The 19,205-nt window shown below is 31.9% G+C and overlaps 2 protein-coding genes across 3 annotated transcripts; one reads left to right on the top strand and one right to left on the bottom strand.

Annotated features, from left to right (window-relative positions):
- Window positions 1-315: 315 nt before the first annotated feature.
- On the top strand, window positions 316-14,427 carry LOC139856161 (uncharacterized). 2 transcript variants are annotated; one of them, XM_071845410.1, is made up of 25 exons: window positions 316-628; window positions 816-983; window positions 2,189-2,263; window positions 2,842-2,920; window positions 3,502-3,566; window positions 3,710-3,799; window positions 4,134-4,223; window positions 4,339-4,425; window positions 5,337-5,420; window positions 5,676-5,795; window positions 6,843-6,874; window positions 6,972-7,104; window positions 7,286-7,804; window positions 9,180-9,646; window positions 9,724-9,787; window positions 9,937-10,039; window positions 10,155-10,336; window positions 11,067-11,192; window positions 11,279-11,349; window positions 12,339-12,401; window positions 12,518-12,590; window positions 12,775-12,894; window positions 13,332-13,409; window positions 13,539-13,589; window positions 14,017-14,427. In XM_071845410.1, the coding sequence occupies exons 1-25, from the start codon at window positions 374-376 to the stop codon at window positions 14,131-14,133; spliced, it is 3,312 nt and encodes a 1,103-aa protein (XP_071701511.1). In that variant the 5' UTR covers window positions 316-373; the 3' UTR covers window positions 14,134-14,427. The 2 variants fall into 2 exon arrangements, 1 of the variants encoding a protein (XP_071701511.1); XR_011761695.1 differs by lacking the exons at window positions 13,539-13,589; window positions 14,017-14,427 and having other exon boundaries at window positions 11,262-11,349.
- A 122-nt stretch (window positions 14,428-14,549) lies between these two features.
- Window positions 14,550-18,563, bottom strand: LOC139854725 (serine carboxypeptidase-like 51). Its single transcript, XM_071844012.1, has 13 exons — window positions 18,452-18,563; window positions 17,589-17,677; window positions 17,301-17,408; window positions 16,862-17,102; window positions 16,703-16,746; window positions 16,282-16,349; window positions 16,063-16,168; window positions 15,567-15,685; window positions 15,390-15,459; window positions 15,261-15,311; window positions 15,128-15,180; window positions 14,827-14,959; window positions 14,550-14,627 (listed from the first exon to the last, which is right to left on the bottom strand). Exons 1-13 carry the CDS (start codon window positions 18,561-18,563, stop codon window positions 14,550-14,552), a joined length of 1,272 nt encoding a protein of 423 aa, XP_071700113.1.
- Between the last annotated feature and the right edge of the window lie 642 nt (window positions 18,564-19,205).

Genomic DNA, 19,205 nt, shown 5'->3' with positions numbered 1-19,205 from the left:
ATTATGAATCATTTAAAAAAAATAGGATTATGAACTATTTAACGTTAAATTATTCAATTTTATTAAAGAAAACATTACTCTTTATATTTATATTATAATTTATATTTATATTTATATTTATATTTATAATTTATATTTATAATTTATAATTTATAATATTTAATTTATTTTATAATATTTATAATTGTAAATTATAAATCAATTAAAATTAAATAGAATCAAATCAAATTAGGGTGACTAGTTTCCTCGTAGAGCAGCAACAACATCAATACAACTTTGATTTTACTTTCACCATTACCATTATCTCAATAGCAAATGGCACTTCAGATTCGACCTAATCACCCGTTACTTGATTCCGGAGCTCCGATTTGAAATGCAGTTTTCTCATTTCACATCACCATCACCATCACCATCATCATCATCGTTATCATCATTGACATTGATTCCAATCGCATTCAATCGTATCCATTTGAATCCCGAACTTTTTAGGTTTTTATTCTTCGGTTCACTTCTATCAGAATCACGAACCACTGATATGGATTTATCAAAAGTCGGTGAGAAATTAATCAGTTCAGTTCATTCCGCTAGATCCATTGGCTTTTATAACTCCACCGCTGATCGTCCTGAGGTAATTCGACATTTTTAGGGCTTAATTATACACATTTCATATCTAATGTTAGATTTTTTGTAATTAGTAATATCTACTCTGTGTTGCATTGTTATTATTTATTAAAATTAGTTACTTCAGAGAAAGCTTATGTTGCTGCATAATCGGCCTTTAAAAATTGATCATATGCAATGAATTCTATCTGCAGATTCCTGCACGGGCCGCCACCGCAGCAACTATAGCCCGTGCACTTGCTTCAATACCTCCACATCATAGACAAAGTCTCTCTTCAAGTTCTGAAGAACTTAGTTCAATATATGGAAGCACGTCTCGTGCTCAAATTGTGGAGGAGCTTGAAGAAGAATTTTATGAAGAGGTTTAAATTTTTTTGTAATTTGTAAAATTCAATTTTATGTTATTCTGTACTGAAAAGTTTACTTATGTTGTTAGTATGACTGCCACACTTTCTTTAAGATTTAAACGCCCTATATTTTCCATTTGCACTTTCTATCATGAATTATAGATATTAGTGTGAATTTAGGTGCTCCGAGCACTATTAAACACCTCATGGTTAGTTTAAAGATCTGTTTTTTTACCAAGATCATATCCCTCTCATCTTAAATTTACTCAATGTAGTTGCAAGTCAAATGTTGTGGTAAGATTTTAACACCCTATATTCTTTGTAGTTTGTAGTCACATCATTAACATAAGAGAATACTTACGTTGCGATTGGTTAGTATAAAAAAAATTGATTTGAGACCTTACATAGATCCTAAAAGGTACAGGGTTGATCTTAATGAACAGTTGGCCGATATCTTCACCAAAGCATTACCTGGAAGGTGCATTCGCTACTTCTGTGGTACTGTTGTATTACACACCCTTCCCTTAAACCCTAATGTAGGTATTTATAGATACAAGAAGGGTTAAGGAATAACCCTGGAAGGTTCTAGGATAAACTATACATTAAATGCAACTGCCATCTACTAACAACCAATTGTACTTTAACATGAAGATAATGGCCACTCTATCTATCCTTGGTCACTTATATGAATAGATCTTATAAGACCTTACTTGGATCCTAGAAGGTACAAGGTTCATTGCAGAATGTTGGTCTGCTCTAGGACGGTCATAAAGATAAAACTCTTTATTTTATTTTATTTTGAGCGGCGAATTTACATAAGTGGATCATTTTTTCAATGACCCTCATCATTTGCACCCACACACGCTAGAAGGAAACTCCTACCCGGGTTGCTTGGTTACGATGCAAGTGTAGCTGATTGGTCATTTATTAGTTTCAGTTGGTTTTTGTTGTTCTTATCCTTTGTTATTGTTCAGTTATATATTATTGTCACAGCCTTACATTAACTACTTCAGATAGAAGGATGGCTGTGTATTATTATCTATGTTTCATGTGTTTATTTTCTTGTTTGTTTATAGTATGTTTGACGATTTGTAAGGGAAGAGCACCAAACTATAATTTTTAAGATACTTTCTGTATAAGCATGCCACTAAATGCATTATTCCGTTGTTATATACATGTGTGAAATGCACTTGCTAAAAGCTGCTGTTTTTTGTTCATAGATGTTTGATCCTGTGCGGCACACTTTACAGAATCTCCCATCTGAAGAAAATGAACTCACATATTTTGAAGGAAAGGTAATATCATAATTCATTTTATTCACATAATTACATCTGTCAAAGCTCTAGTTCTTTTTTCGCCAATTAACTTTTCCTTATATCGTTCCATTGCGCTTTGTTACATTCTTGTTTGAGCTTTTGGAACTTTACGTGATTTGGGTGAATGCTGTTTTTTATATACTTGTCATATTGTATGCTATAGTAGACTCCGTCTATATAATCACCCTTCCGGCTATTCATCCTTTAATTATTTGGCTTATTTCAAGCTTATAGTGTGAGTTATTGTGGTCATATAATGCACATTAGAGAATATAATGTACGATCAACGGAATCATTGTTTTACTTAATAACATTGTAATGGTTTAACCATCCGAGTACTCTCCTTACTCGACACGTTGCATGGTATGGTTTTCTGTTGTGATTATGATTTCTGACATTGCCAGAATGTACTGTTTGATTAGTAGAATAGTTCAGGAGAAATCTTTAGTCTGTGAAGGTCTGTTTAACAATTCAAGTGTGCAAGTTGATTTTCTACTTTGGTATGCATTTGCATCTTGTTGGTTTTATCATTTGAATCTGGAATTCGTTGTTCATAGGCTGCTCTTAGGTTATTACAGCTGGATAAAGTAACAGAAACTTTGTCTCATCAAGTGATGGAGCACCATGAAGTAATGGGTAAGATTAATTCACCTTCCATTGTTTATGTAACAATGTTGTGCTGTTCTTCAAGATTTACCTACAAAATGATCTACGTTATCTTTATTATTTAATTGCAATTTGCAACCTTTTGATAGCAGTTATCTTTCAAACATGCTTGATATTAGATCATGAGGTGCTAATAGTGTTTTTTTTTTTTATTATTATTATTATTATTATTATTATTATTATTATTATTATTATTATTATTATTATTATTATTATTATTATTATTATTATTATTATTATTATTATTATTATTATTATTATTATTATTATTATTATTATTATTATTATTATTATTATTATTATTATTATTATTATTATTATTATTATTATTATTATTATTATTATTATTATTATTATTATTATTATTATTATTATTATTATTATTATTATTATTATTATTATTATTATTATTATTATTATTATTATTATTATTATTATTATTATTATTATTATTATTATTATTATTATTATTATTATTATTATTATTATTATTATTATTATTATTATTATTATTATTATTATTATTATTATTTATTTTTTTTGCAAATCAGTGAAAGGAATGCATTTGGTAAAAGAGCTGGAGAAAGACATGAAGGTTGCAAATGTTATTTGCATGGTAAGGTGATAATGTGTACGTTATTCTTCCTTAACCTGATTTAGTTGAACCATACACTTAAGGTAGCTGAAAAAGTCAATCTACATAATATGTGTTAAAGGTCTTATACTTTATTACTATTTAGATCATACTTGTACTTGCAGAATGGTCGAAGACACTTAACGTCTTCAAGGAACGAGGTATCAAGGGATCTTATTGTAAACACAAATTCTAGAAGGAAACAAGCTCTTCTGGTATTCCCCTTCCTCTTAAGGGTTTTAGCAATATTATTTTGTTGGTTATATTAATCAGAAATTTAATATATAGTTGTTGTGGATAAAAGGTAGATCTTAGTGAAAACAACGAAATATAATGTAACTTTGGTGTTCTAAAACTGTCCTTAGGTTTTTTGCATGGTCTGAGTTTTAAGGAGAAAGTTTACAAACGAAAAATATAGTATGTTTGGTCAGAATCAATTTCTCTTAAACAGTTATTTTAATCTAACCAAACTGATGAGGTGTAAATTGATGAATGTATGTTTATAGTTAATTGACCAACTGTATAGCCACGTGTTACAAATATTTGCAGGACATACTTCCAGTTTTAGCAGAGCTTCGACACGTACAAGACATGCAGACCGCACTTGAAACCCATATTAATGAAGGAAACTTTTTTAAGGTGTGAAGCTGATTTGTTATATTATGGGTATTTAGGTGATTGTTTTTTTAAGACTAAAATATTACACATATCTATCTGAGATTGTGACGTTATGTTAAAATGGTGAATTCTACAGGCATTTCAGGTCTTGCCTGGGTATCTTCAACTTCTGGATGGGTTCTCAGAGCTTTTGGTTATACAAGAAATGAGTCGCGGTGTTGAGGTAAACTTTTAGCAATTGAGAGTAATTAAAATTGATTTTGTTCAGTTATAAGTTTACTTATAGAAGGTTTTGATAGTGGATGTGGACAATTATTACCTCCCATGTCATTACTATTACTATATTACTATATATCAAAGACAGAACCAAATAGTTACTGTAGCTGAGGGGCTGTTTGGTCATTCCCATTTTTGATATGTGATAATTAAATTACTATACATGCTAACGAGAACCAAATAGTTACTGTAGTTGAGGGCCTGTTTGGTCTTTTCACATTTTATTTCCACAACATCAAAAGTATTAAGGATATATGTTTTGTATATGATAATTAAACTAAAAAATGGGTTAGTTTAGCATGTGAACAGTTGTGCCAATGTAAATTTGACCAGCAGGGTAACATGTAAAATGATTTACATATAAAAGTAGTTGGTCTTTGAGCAAAGATAACTGAACGGAGTGAGTACATACATGTTTAGAATAGCGAACTATTTTTGAGAGCCAAAATTATCAGTTCAAGTCAACCTACTTCTACTTTTGATTCAAAGAAAAAAGGTAGAAGGTTTTTAATATAATGTTGTGATTTGGTGTATTAGTTAATTAATTTCCCTATGGCTTAGATGGTGGTTCGAGCTACAGATGCTGGGACGGCCTAAACATATATGGCTTAGATATGCTTGTGATGCTATCTCTTTTGCTTATAGTTTTTGTTCCAAGACTCTTCATATTTGACACTTATTAAGATATGATAACCTTATATGTTTTTTTTTTTTTTTTTTTTTAATTGTAAAAATCTTTGTGTTTTATGCATGTTAAGTAACTGGACCTATCACTCTAGTTTTCCTCTAAATGTTTCATATCTTAATTTAAAATATCATACTGCACCCTGATGCAGGTATTTCTTATTGTCAATGCAGATCTGGCTGGGAAAAGCTCTACAGAAATTGGATTCCCTTTTATTGGGAGTGTGCAAAGACTTCAAAGAAACCAGCTTTTTAACTGTGAGACATTTCTCTATTGGTTTGACGTTTCATAATCTTTTCTGGGATCCAAACGATCACTTAATTCCTTTATATGCTAATTACATCCATAATATATAGTTCTAAAGGAATACACCTTGCACCTACGTGCATTGCATCACACTTTGTTTTAGTTAAGCAGTCACTTCTACATTTTCTTCTAATTTTAATTCATGCCTTTGAATTATGAGACGTTGATTTTTAGATTGTAAATGAGCTCTTTCTTGGTACATGCAGGCTGTTGATGCTTATGCATTGATTGGTGATGTTTCTGGTCTTGCGGAAAAGATACAAAGCTTCTTTATGCAGGAAGTTATATCTGAAACACATACGGTGTTGAAGAATATATTGTTAGAGGTACATTTTTTATACCACTAAGTAGTAACTTAGATTTGCAATAAAGGAGAAAGAAGATAACTTACATGAATAGAAAGGGCACACATAATACGATTACTTTGCACTTGCACAATCAATGTGAACCATGATCATATCAGATATTAGACTTTATCTCTACAATAACCTTCTACATATCTTTTTTAATTTAATGAGTTTATTACAATTATTACAATCATGTTATGCTTTGTAAGTTATCCAGGCTTTTGGGCAGTACACTAACTATGAACCAAAATAACCATATCAAGCTATTGCTATGTTTGGAATTATGTTTTGGAATTTTGTCAGTTTAACTACTGAGATTTCAAGTCACAATAATTAGTTTGTAATGTTTGGATATATAGCTTTTGCATCTAGTTATCTGATTATATAGGGTCAGTTTTGGATAATTAGTTTCATGCTGCAACATATGTCATTAATAAGGGTTAGCTAAATTGATGTACATGTACATGTACTCCTATCTCAAAAGATGTCTCTTATTTTGATGTACCCTTTATATTTATCCGAATTTAAGACATGTACATGTACTCCTATCTCACAAGATGTCTCTCATTTTTTGTGAAAGTGTTCTTTTTGGTAATTTAATCTGTTAATTCCTTTAACATTTAGAATTTGCCAAGCACTCAAATATCTACTTATCTGATCATTATAAATTCCAACATTGAAAGTATATCCGAATACCATCTTATAGTTCATTATAGCTTTGTCTAGTATCACATGATAGCCCAGTGGTTGTGGCCCTGAGTTCTTTGCAAGAGGTCTCAAGTTCGAATCCTGTTTAGGACGAATATTTGGTGGTGGCCAGGGATGGTTTGGAAATAGCCAGGGAATCAGAGTATGGGGTAGGATTCCTCACCCTCCCGTGTAGCTCGAACAAGGAAAACCTTCTATCTTTTTTTTTTTGTCTAGTATCACATAATCACTTCCAAATCCTGCATCCAAACGGCGCTTAAAAGCTATAACCATCTCATTTTTCTTTAGCTAATTGGTATGTCTACTTGAATGTGGCAGGATCTAGAAGCTTCCGAAATTCCAAACTCTAGGTATCATAGTTTTGTAATTTCATCAGTTGTTTCGTATACTTAAAGGTTCCCTTAAGCTTTGTGTGTGTGTGTGTGTGTGTGTGTGTTTGCTTATTAGGTTTACATATAATGATCTATGCATACGGATACCTGAATCCAAGTTTAGGGAGTGTTTGTTGGCAACATTAGCTGTCATCTTCAACTTGATGAGCTCGTATCACGCAATCATGAATTTCAGTTCGGACCATAAGGTATAATTCTGAAGTTATCTTACCCATTTCTAAGAACAAATTCTCTTTAATGCATTATGTGGTCGTCAGCTGGTTAGTAGAAAGTAGAGGTGGCAATTTTGACCCATTTATATTTGAATGAGCCAATTTGGGCTCTGATTGGGATGCATTAGAGATAATGTCTTATATTTCTTTGACACAGGTTTCTTTGGACCATCTATCACCTGATATACAGGAAGAACATACATGTGATGTATCTTCCAACAATATTCAACATGTCGGTTCATCATCAGAAAACTGTTCTTGTCCAAACGCTAATAGTGGGTCCGTACCCAAACCTGCGGGCCCAGTGTCCAATTCAGCTTCAGCAGATGAACATACAACATCTTATTCTGAATCGAGGGATAACGGGACTGGCGCTTCAAGTAGTGGATCCTCGTGGTTTCAGCTTCGAAATGATGCAACAACGTTTGTTTCACAAACGTTAAATCGGGGTAGAAGGAATCTTTGGCAACTTATATCCAGTCGTTTATCAGTATTACTTTCTTCTGAGGCTATTAACTCTGTTAGTATTCATCAGTTTATTAAAAACTATGGTGATATCAATACCTTCATTTTAGCTGGTGAAGTTTTCTGTGAGGCAGAAGCTATTGAATTTAGGCGGAGAGTGAAAGGTGTTTGTGAAAGTTACTATGCATCTTTTCACCTGCAAAATATATATGTAAGTTGACTTAGTCAGACTTCATGTGTGTACACTAATAATCTGATTATTGACATTTTGTATAAGTCGTCCGACGCGTCGTTTGGAAACTAGCCCGTCCCGAATCGCCCAAAAACGCAATATAAGTCGGTCATGGCTAAAAAGTCGGTCAAAGTCGGGCTGGGTCGCGGTTAGAGTCGGTCAAAGTTAGTTAAAATTTATTTTTTTTTAAATTAGTTTTTGTGCCATATGTCTATATTTGAAATATTTGTGAATTTTTTTTTTGGACATCAGTTTGGGATCACCAAGGGGACTTAACCACCCACACATGGCCGGTAAAACCCCCCTCCCGCTTCCCCCGCTTTAAGCGAAAGGCTACCGGGTGGATACTTCAGGTCAGGGATAACATTGAGTGCAATGTTGCAGCACAGCGGAGTCGAACTCCTGACCTCTCGCTAAGAGAGGCATGTCACTACCAGCTTAGCTACAACTCAATGTTGAAATATTTGTGATTTATGTTTGATATATTTATGTAGAGGAGAGATCAAGGGATAACCACCCTTTTGGGGATAAGGGATAAGCAAAATTGTTTTTTATATCTTTAAAATTAAAGTTTAGATTTTAGAATTTTTAATTTCTGTGGTTAGTATTCATTGTTTAGATTCAGGAAAAAAATACAATGTTTTTTTTTTTTTTTTTTTTTTTTTTTTTTTTTTTTTTTTACAGAAGGTTAACATACATCAGATGTATGTTAGCAAGTATCATACATATGATGTATGATAACACAGAAGGTTAACATACATCAAATGTATGATAACGAGCTGGTTAATTTTTTTATTTTTTTTAGTTTTCTGAATCTACACAATGAATGCTAATTGCAGATTTTTTTTTTCTTAATCTGAACTCTAAATTTAAAGATACAAAAAAACCAAATTTGCTTATCCCCTTATCCCCAAAAAGGTGCGTTGCGCTGGATCTTTCCACTATTTATGTATAGTATCTATGTTTAATTTATTTTTTACTAATAGTCAACGTTGGTCAATGCCCGACTCGTCCCCGACTCGCGACTTCTACAACCTTGATTATTGATATGTTATTTTGGCCTGTCGGGACTCAGGAAATAGACAATAAAGAAGATGCGAGAATGATGTTCCATAAGATAGAAGTTACTTAATAGTTTTGTGCACATCAGAATATTCTCATCTTTTTTTATATCTGTAATTGTTCCTTGGGTCTGTGAAAAATACTAAGTTATATAAGCCTAAGCTAAATGATGGATTAATTGATCTCTAAGAATTCTTTCTTTGCTTAAGTTGGGTTTTCTAAATAGAAAAAAAAAAAAATAAAAATAAAATAAGACATTTTTTTTTTTTATTTTTTTTTTTTCCCCTTTCAGGCTCTAAAAATGGTTTTGGAAAAAGAAAGCTGGTTCACAATACCACCAGAGACGATCCAGGCAATTAATTTTCCGGGCCTAACTGGTGACGGAGCTGCACTAATCATTCCGTCTCCTACATCCGCTACTTCAGTCAAACTTAACTCCAACGAAATTGGTTTTTCGGGTTGGGTCAGTAGTGGAAACCCCTTTTATTCAAAGAATGCATTTAAAGCATTTAATGAGTCATCACATGCCAGATCAGCATCCTCAGAAGACACTAAGCCAACTACCAATAATGATGCAAATCATTACAATGGTCATGTTGACCCTGAAGATGAAGATGAAGATCTTCATGCAGATTTTATTGACGAGGACAGCCAACTACCGAGCCGGATTTCGAAGCTTAATCGTTCAAGAAATCACTCTTCATCTTTGAGTACTGACGAGATGGAATCACACACAGGATCTTCAATCTTTGTCCTAAGGTTTGTTACATGTCCAGGTTTTTTGATACGAAATGTTTTGAGTACACTGTACTGAATATTATGTGTACTTGCAATAGGCTGATGGATAAATATGCAAGGCTAATGCAAAGATTAGATATAATCAATTTTGAGTTTTTTAAGGTACGCGTCTATGTGATGTTAGAAAATGTTTTCATGTTTTCTGCTTTGTCTGTGCGTTTTGATTCTTGCCATGCTAAAAAAAGCTTTTTTTTTATTTTTTTTTATTTTTTTATTTTTTTATTTTTGACTAAGCCAATCAATTATTACAGGGTATATGCCAATTGTTTGGGATATTTTTTCATTTTGTTTTTGAAAGCTTTGGTCCGCAAAACACCAATCCCATTGGTAAAGGATTGAACGATGCTCTTAGTTGTGAGTATTCTTTAGCATGAATAGATTTCCTTTTGTTCTATCATCGAGTTTGTATGCTAAACAGTACTCTGAATTTATGCTTCTTGTGTATATGATATTACTTTTTGGACCTCAGATCATCTAAAAATAGCCTTATCCAGAATACGAGAAGATTGTGATAAATGGGTAAAATGCCCATCTCCATCTTCCTCTTCATCAACACCCTTTAATATGTCGTTATCTCATAGTGACAACGGGCCCACTCGTATACCCGGTTCAAATTCAAGTTACGTGGCCAGCACCTCTTTTGGCCTCAAGGTAACTTACTATTGTTTATGCAAGATTTATCTGTCTGCAACGGTTAATTTCCCTTATATGTTGAACTGATGCTTATTGTTCTTAACTAGTTGGGAAATGATTATTAGTTTATTGTTGTTATACTTACCTACGAGCATTATGTGATGCATCAAACTTGCCATTTTAGGTATTATAAGTACTATGTAAAATGGGTACAAAACGTACACACAACCACAAACATAACACATATTGTCTTTTTCCCTTTAGATATAGTTTTTGGATTGTAATTAGGTTACAGTGTGGCTTTTTAAGGAAGAAGTCCAAATATTCTATATAAATCTTGTTTGTGAGTAAATAGTAATCTTTGCATCGTAATAGACACTAAAAATCTATCTAGTTAGTCAAACATTTTTTGGACTTTTGAAGGATCAGGTCCATTTCTCCTTTATATTATTATTTGCTTTTCTCTATCCAAGAAACAAGGTTGGAAATTGCATTTATTATAATATACTTTGTCAAAACATAGTATGCCCAGATCTGTCATCAGCTGAATGATGTAAAAAAGTTAATGTGTAAACTGTACATATGTTTTATCATTAAGCTGCAAAAAAAAAAAAAAAAAAAAAAAAAAAAAAAAACATTGGCTCTACTTCTTAGTTAAGAATTTTGTCTATTTTGATTTTTTTTCTTTCTTTTTCTGGATTTTCATTTATTAACGTTTGAAATGTGGTATATGGCTATAATAATGCAGGAAAGATGTACAGGAGCTGATACTATATCTCTTGTTGCCAGATTATTGCAAAAATCTAAGGCTCATCTTCATTCTATTGTTCTGCAAAATAATGCAGCAACTGTTGATGACTTCTATGTGCATTTGGTAAACATCATTTGGTTTTTGGTTCTTTAAAATTTTTTTTGGTTTAGACCACCTTAACAGAATAAGTAGTTTACAAATGTTATCAGGTGGGTTCAGTGCCAGATCTCATTGAGCAAATTCATAAAACAACTGCAAGATTACTTCTTCACATTAACGGGTAAGACCCATGACATATGAAACAATTGTATGCATTTTGATTGTTGATAACATATGCTCCATTATCCCATCATCTGATTTGTAAAATTTAAAATAAAGACAGAATATCACAGATGCTACCTGTTGTTTGTATCAGAAATCACTGGTGGTCCCTGTACTTTCTTTTCATCATGGATGGTCCTTGTAGTTTGCATATTGAATCACCGATGGTCCCTATGGTTTTCAGTTTTTCGTCAAGGATGTTCCCTGTGGATATGCACACCATCGGTGATTCAAAATGCAATCCACAGGGACCATCCATGACAAAAAAAAGTACAGGGACCACCGGTGATTTCTGACAGGGACCATCTGTGATATTTTTTCTAATATAAAATATAAAAATGAGAGCTTTTTATGTTGCTGTACCTAATTCCTTGTGTGCTGACAAGTCAGAATTGTGTGACATGATTTTTTCTCATAGAACTACTATCGCTTGTATCCTATCTGTTGCATTTACTAAAAGGGTTAAAACTATAAATACGCTATATACTTTCACTTTTGTTCCAATGTATGCTATATACCTAATAAAATACCAGTGTAGGCTATATACTTTCAAAAAGTGTGCTAATATGAACGCATTGAACTTGTCAACCGGATAAAACAAAAAATGAGCGAACAAAAGTGAGTATATAGCCTACATCGGAAGAAATCATTTTTGTATATAGCCTAGATCGGAACACAAATGAAAGTATATAACCTATTTGTAGCCATATAAAATTAAAAAAAATGTTAAAAAATTGATTTTACCGGTTCAGCAGGAAACCCGTTACCAATAGCCTACATTAGAACACTTTTTGAAAGTATGTGACCTACACTGGTAATTTATTGGGTATATTGCCTACATTGGAACAAAAGTGAAAGTATATAGCGTATTTATAGCTTTAACCCTTACTAAAATGATATCAAAATGTTTATGGAGTTCTATATGTTTAACCAATACACACTTGGCAGGTACGTTGATCGAATTGCCAATGCTAAATGGGAAGTTAAAGAGCTCGGTATGGAACATAACGGGTAAATTTATTTTGATTATAAAATTCTGACATTCTCACTGATCTACCTTATCCATAAATTGAAGAACTATCTTTTAATTGGTTGAAAACGTTTGCCTATTTCATAATGGATAATAGGTATGTTGATCTATTGTTGGGAGAATTTAAACACTTCAAAACAAGACTCGCTAATGGAGGCATTCAGAAGGAGGTAAAAACCAGCATATTGTTTTCTCCATTACACATTTTTTGATGTATACTCAATAAGTATGTTGAAGATCTCCATTTTTTATCTTTGCTAAATAATTTATGTTCTTTTAATGACTTGTGGATAACGACATTAGCTTTAGGCCAAGATGAATACTAACCTTTATTAATTTTTTTTGTAAAATCAGGTGCAAGATAGACTAATAGAATATGGACTTGAAAATCTTTCTGAAACTGTCGTTGAAGGCCTATCACGAGTGAAGAGGTGTACAGATGAGGGTCGAGCTCTAATGTCATTGGATTTTCAGGTCTTATTTAAATTGCAAGCTAAGAGATAGAAAATGGGTCGGCTGGGTAATGGGTCAAAACATGTTTGAGTCTTAATAGGTATATTTCTTTTGGATCCGTTTGACCCGAAGTACCTTTTGTCCAACCCTCAAAATTTATTATAAATATATTTTTGTGTGCTAGATGTTCCCACAAAAAATAAATTATCTTACTTTGTAATAATATCAATTTGGTAGGTTGTATGCGTTAACATTACATGTTGAGCGAATTCAAGCTGTTGTTTTAGTTAGTTTTTATTTTATCACCCATTTGACCTACTACATTTAAAACATAGTTCGGATGAACCCATTCATAAATATAATGGGCCAAGATAACCACCTCCTAGTTCGTGCTATTTGGTGCTTATGCATGTATGCTCTTAGTATGTTGAAGATGATAACTTGTAGTTTTGTTTCAGGTTTTGATTACTGGACTTCAACTTTTTCTCACAATTAATGTTAAGCCGAAGCTGCAAAGAGTTGAAACTTTTATAAAGGTAACAAGAAGCTGATGTCATTCAAGAGTTTACACTTAGTCTTTGGTACTCTGTTTTATCATATTTCAGGTAATAATTTTTTGTTACATGGTAATAAATTTTAATTTTTTACTTGTCGTGCTATAACAGGCATTTTATCTTCCAGAAACAGAATATGCGCATTGGGCTCGTACTCATCCAGTAAGATATTTTTATCTCACTCTTACTTTTCGTTTTGCATTATTCTAAAACTATTGATAAATTACAAGTTTTACTTAAAAATCATCCAAAGTCTATTTTTAAAATCATACAACTTCCTACTAAATTGTGTTGCTATGAAACTTCTTTTTATGTAAAACAATTGTAACACATTACTTAATTAAAGGTTGCACAAAAAAGTGAGTTAGTCCAGCCCCCATTATGACCCGGAAAAGTGACATTTGTCAACTAAAACCCATATTGGCCTTTTACCCAACTCGCCCGTTTGACCACCTCCAGGTTTTGTGAATTACTTTGAAACTTATTTTATGCAATCAAGTTGAAGAATTACTATATTTGCACCAAAAATTCAATTGATATCAAAGAATTCTCTGATCAAACAATGATGCAACAACTCATAACTTCTCAGGAGTACACAAAAAGTCAAATAACAGGGCTAATAAACCTTGTAGCTACCATGAAAGGTTGGAAAAGGAAAACAAAAATTGAAGTTTTGGAAAAAATTGAGTCAGCATCAGCCTTGTAGCTAATGTTATTATTTATTGAAGAGAAACTACGGTCCAATATGCCATGAAATTATACGCCAGACGTAAAGGAATTTTTTGCTCACTTTATAGAAGGTTAGCTTTCAAAATAATTATCCATTTTTTAAAGCTATATAATTGTAGTACAAGTATATTAAACCCATGCATCATGGTGCTATATATTTCCTCATTTGTAATGTAAACAGTAGTCTAATTGTCATAATGTGGTTATTAAAAAGTAATTTCATGCTCTCATTTTTCACCAAGTAAATCCACCATAGCATCATTTTTTTAGCTTCAAACATACATTGTAAACATTCATTGTATTATATTTTAAGTATATCTATATGGGGTGTATATGTATTTTTTGTGTATGTATGTATATGGGGTAGTAGGTACATGCTGAATAGAAGGCCTTCTAGAAGGTGGTAGGTCCAGGTGAATTGGTAATATTACACACCATGTTAAATGCTACACAGGGTTGGTCTTGTGGTACCTGCAATTATAACATACAGATCATAGCCCCTCTAAATTAACCAGGTAATTAGGGTGTTGTATATTTACTTTAATCATATATACTTAAACATTTGAATACTTAGACATAAATATTGTTTTTTTAATGATCTCTAAGCATATATAAAAACATTTAAAGACATTTTTGACTCAATTTCAATGAATAATGGAAATTAACTCACCATGTGACCTGCTCCCAAGATCCAATAGAAGTATAGATTCTTATAGGACTTGGTAAACCCTTTCGTAACCTTTTCACCTTCACAATAAAGTGGAGTCCTGTTTGTACTTAGAAATGTCTCTAGCCCTTCCCACCTTCAATAAATGACCAAAATTAAGAAGAAATCCTATTAGTGTCAAATAGATCATATTTATATGGTACAATATATTGATGAACATAAGTACATAACACAAGAAACAACATTAGAAAATGGAAGTATCTTCTCGTATTTATTGATTTATATAATAGGGAGTGTAACGTACTTGAGCTTCTCAACCCATGCCTCGGTCCCCTTGGTTGCACATATGAGATCAAGCTACAAAACGGGAACGAAGTTCAAGTTAATAGCGAAAAAAGTTGATAGTGCATCTTTTAAAATGAAAAGTAGAATCTAACTTGGCCATTGTATATTGTCACATTGACACCTTTCTCCAAGAGTTCATCAACCTACATATGTTTCACAAAAAGCATTTGATTTTATAACATTTGTATTTTCACAATAAAAATACATTTAAAGTTATTTACCTCGTTGATCCTTGGTCTCATAAAGTCACCTCGCATATTCATAAAAACAGGACGTGATTGCTTTTTCCACCTGAAAATACAATATTCCGACTTAAAAGTTTCAAATATTGTCATTTTTATGTCTTTTTTTTTTTTTTTTTTTTTTTTATGAAATTGAAAAAAACAAAATCCCTTTACTTCACACTATCTGGAATAATTTTGAGTTTATTTCTAATGGCGCCATTCATCAAGCTTTCAAGATCCCCGGCAGAACTTGTCGTAGCAGCACCATCGTCTGATAGAAAATTGTAGAAATCCTGAAAGACACGTTTAACTCTATTACACGACCAAATGTTTTTGAGATAAAACGTTACTGATCATTTTTAGTTTCAGCATTAGACATTCGAGTCTTTGTTTTAAGTATATTTAGAGAAGGAAATACTTTTTCTAAAGCCTCAATTCTAGTTATAAATTCATTATTTAAGTTGTTATTTTTCTCTTTAGTGGTATAAAGTCACTCATTAAATAGTTCATTAGCTGAGAGTTTTCTAATGTAGACAACGATATCCTTCTTGCTATCATTTCCCCAAAGTTGACAAACTCGGAGGATATGTAAAAGATATTCTTTGTTTGCCATCACTTTCGCATGTATAAAAAAGTGTTATATGCATTCTTTTCTAGAGAAAAAATGTACCACATGGTTTGTATCTAACTGAAGTCCTGTTTCCAAGCCGTTCAACGTGCGAGTTGCATCTTCAAAGTGCCCATTGGCTGTTTGTTGTTTGATTTCATCAACTAAGCTGTTTAAGAAACATAAAAATTGTTAATTAAACATTTAAAATGAGTAAAAGTTAAGTGAGGAATGGAAGGAAAAATGCAACTTTTGAAATAAGAATCTAAAGAAAAAGAGAACCTGTTATACTTCTTCAGGCCATTGTTGTCAAGCCTTGATACATCTTTGAGAAGAGGACCCCATGAAGCCTAAAATATTTTCATATTCATGTCACATTAATGTTTTATTTTAATTATCCTATAGAACTATTAATATGAACAAAACTATAACAACCCGTCCCACATCTGCTTGAGATTAAAAGTTTAAGTATTCTATAAACATGTTGTGGCCAATCAATATCTTAACCATGTTTTTTTAGTTGAAGCCTGAAAATATCTAGTTAGTCAATGGCTTTAATTTTGAGCGTTTCATATGGTGTCAGAGTCATAGTATCGACTCGGTGATGGACATGTGGCCCGTGCATCTCCTTGAATATCGAGGATCACTCTAGTACTACATATAATATAACGCTGCCTTATTTAATAAAGGTTGAGATTATTACCACGTAGTCTTCCGGTGAGATCCAAGAACCTCCCAATACAACTCCTAATATCATCAATAAAAGAAATTAAAAATTAACATGTCTAACTTTTAACCATTGTAAAAACAACAATATAAAGAAATATCATGATGGCTTGTTGCAAAGTTGCTGGCAACTTACCTCCAAGAATGAGGTTCAATTGTTTGGATTGAATTGCTTGGAGAGCATTGAGTGCAAGAGTAATACCATATTTACCTCCATAAGACTCCCCCATTATATAGAGAGGACTTTTTTGAAGGCTTTCATCTTTATTAAATATTGACATCAACAATGTTGTTAAATCCTTTGCAGCCTCTTCATCATTTTTTACATATAATGTTTCATCCTCCACAAAGCTATATCCAACCCCAACTGGATTATCCTATTTTTCGACACAATAAAATCAATCATTATGAGAAATCTGTTGCTTTTGGTAAGGAAAAAACGGTCAAGTGTTTGAGAATGTGTGGGTACTGCCATCTTAAACAATGTAGGAGACGAACCATTATCCTATTTTTTTTCCGGTACAACTAAAAATTGTATATAATTAGCGAAAATGAATACGTGTAACGACACTTACCACGAACAAGAGATCTGCCTTCTTCAACCATGTCGATCTTCTAGGGTTTAAAGAAGTGTCCAATGGTCCTATTTCTTCAAAATTGCCTAACCCAACTCCAGAGGCTCCCTACTTCACATAACACAAAATAAATAAGCCCCAATAAAACACATTTTACTTGAACAGGTTGTTCCAAAAAAAAAAATATGTATGATTTGACATTAATTACTCGATTAATATATGATCCATTGTCATATCAACAATAACTTAACATTGCATATTTTATGAACTTTGTATAATCTTACTTACCGGTCCACCTTGTAACCAGAGAATTATTGGCCATGACTGATCACTTGTTCTGTAAGGACTTTTGTAATACCACCAGAACATGTGAGCTTCTGTTTTCACACATGTTTCACATTGACATTATTCGACTGAATTAAATGATCGCGCGTATCTTTTGCTACTTGAATAATCATATATGCAACTACTCCCGTAAACGAATCGGAATGTTAATTAATGTGTTACAAAAAAAAAATATGAATGCACACGTACAAATTTTCTTGTTCATGTTTTCATTAATTAAAATAATAAACCCATTAAATAATGTATTGAAGTTGCAGTTTTTTTATGATAAGTTTAACTTAAAATATGGGCTTAAATTTCAATCTGTAAAGAGTACATGAATTTCAAGCATTATATAGGTGCAACTCTATTACAGTAACTGCTAAGGTGATCCCCACAATGCTACTTTTAATGTATCAAATATTATACATAATGTACATCTCCTTTCCAAGGCATTCACTCATATGCCTTCTTGTATCATTCTCTTGTTTTAATAAAACTTGTTTGGCCTTTCAAAAAAAAAAAAAAAAAAAAAAAAAAAAAAAAAATTTTCTTAATACATAATACTCCGTAAATAATAATGTGATTGTAGTAGACATAATTCGTAGATTAATTTGTATCGAGTTTGTGAGTTGTCGTTTTAAAAAAAAAATAGATAAATAAATAAATGTTGTGATTCCAACAAATAAATTATGAAGATAGTTTGTCTGTCTAGCAAGTTTTTTTTTTTTAATAAAAATTGCCGTTAAAAAGAAAATTATGAAGAAAGTTAAAAAAAAAAAAAAAGAAAAAAAAAAAAAGAAAGAAAGAAAGAAAAACAAACATACTGGGCCTAACTGGAACATAACCCCATTTCTCTGATTCATCTTGGTTCCCAATGCCCAATCCTCCATGGAAATATGAAAGAATGAAAACTACATAAATTATAATTTTCTCCATCTGATAAAACATAAGAGTAGTACTTTGGAAACAGTAAATGAAAACTTGCACCTTCTTAAAAAATTCATGTAAAAATGAGAGTATATATTGTGTTTTGGGCACCATTTGTAATTGTAAAACATAAACATTATATTCAAGAAGACGAAATCCAAAATACTAATATAAAAAGAAAAATCATGTGAAGTAAACTTATGCCATTTTAAGACAGCTATTATAGTTTGAATATGTGCATGAAACGTGACGTTTAATGACAACAATATCTTAAAATTATCTTAAAACGTGTTCTAACCATTTCGTTAGACCATTTTTAAGGAGAAAAAGTGGTATTTTCAGAATGTGAGGATAAATTTTTAATTATTAATTTTAAATAGCTTAGAAAGATTGGTGTATATCTAATATTCTAATTGACACGTATTTGCATTCATTTTATATTAGTTGACCCAAATTTGGAATGAAGATATAGTATTTAAATGGGATTTTAGGTGGGTAGGTATAAATATGGGGAGTAAGTATGATCAATTTTGCTTGCAAGAAAGTACTTCTAAGTAGGCAATAAAGGACTTTTTGAAGCAATTTTGGTCATCATTTTCTTATAAAAAGATTGTTTTTTTTTTTTTTTTTTTTAAGCATGCTAAACGTAGC

The sequence above is a fragment of the Rutidosis leptorrhynchoides genome, chromosome 6 (genome assembly GCF_046630445.1).
Source record: "Rutidosis leptorrhynchoides isolate AG116_Rl617_1_P2 chromosome 6, CSIRO_AGI_Rlap_v1, whole genome shotgun sequence".
Taxonomy (NCBI): Eukaryota; Viridiplantae; Streptophyta; class Magnoliopsida; order Asterales; family Asteraceae; genus Rutidosis; species Rutidosis leptorrhynchoides.
The sequence above is the reverse complement of the archived record's forward strand: the minus strand, read 5'-3'. Positions and strand labels throughout refer to the sequence as shown.

Bases quoted from the DNA above. Each gene is read 5' to 3' on its own strand.
- LOC139856161 (XM_071845410.1), top strand. From the start codon at position 374: ATGCAGTTTTCTCATTTCACATCACCATCACCATCACCATCATCATCA. The intron at 9,647-9,723 runs GTTTGTTACATG...TACTTGCAATAG, and splicing joins TCTTCAATCTTTGTCCTAAG to GCTGATGGATAAATATGCAA. The intron at 11,193-11,278 runs GTAAACATCATT...AAATGTTATCAG, and splicing joins ATGACTTCTATGTGCATTTG to GTGGGTTCAGTGCCAGATCT.
- LOC139854725 (XM_071844012.1), bottom strand. From the start codon at position 18,563: ATGGAGAAAATTATAATTTATGTAGTTTTCATTCTTTCATATTTCCAT. The intron at 16,747-16,861 runs GTAAGTTGCCAG...TGATGATATTAG, and splicing joins ATTGAACCTCATTCTTGGAG to GAGTTGTATTGGGAGGTTCT. The intron at 16,169-16,281 runs GTTCTCTTTTTC...TTTCTTAAACAG, and splicing joins GGCCTGAAGAAGTATAACAG to CTTAGTTGATGAAATCAAAC.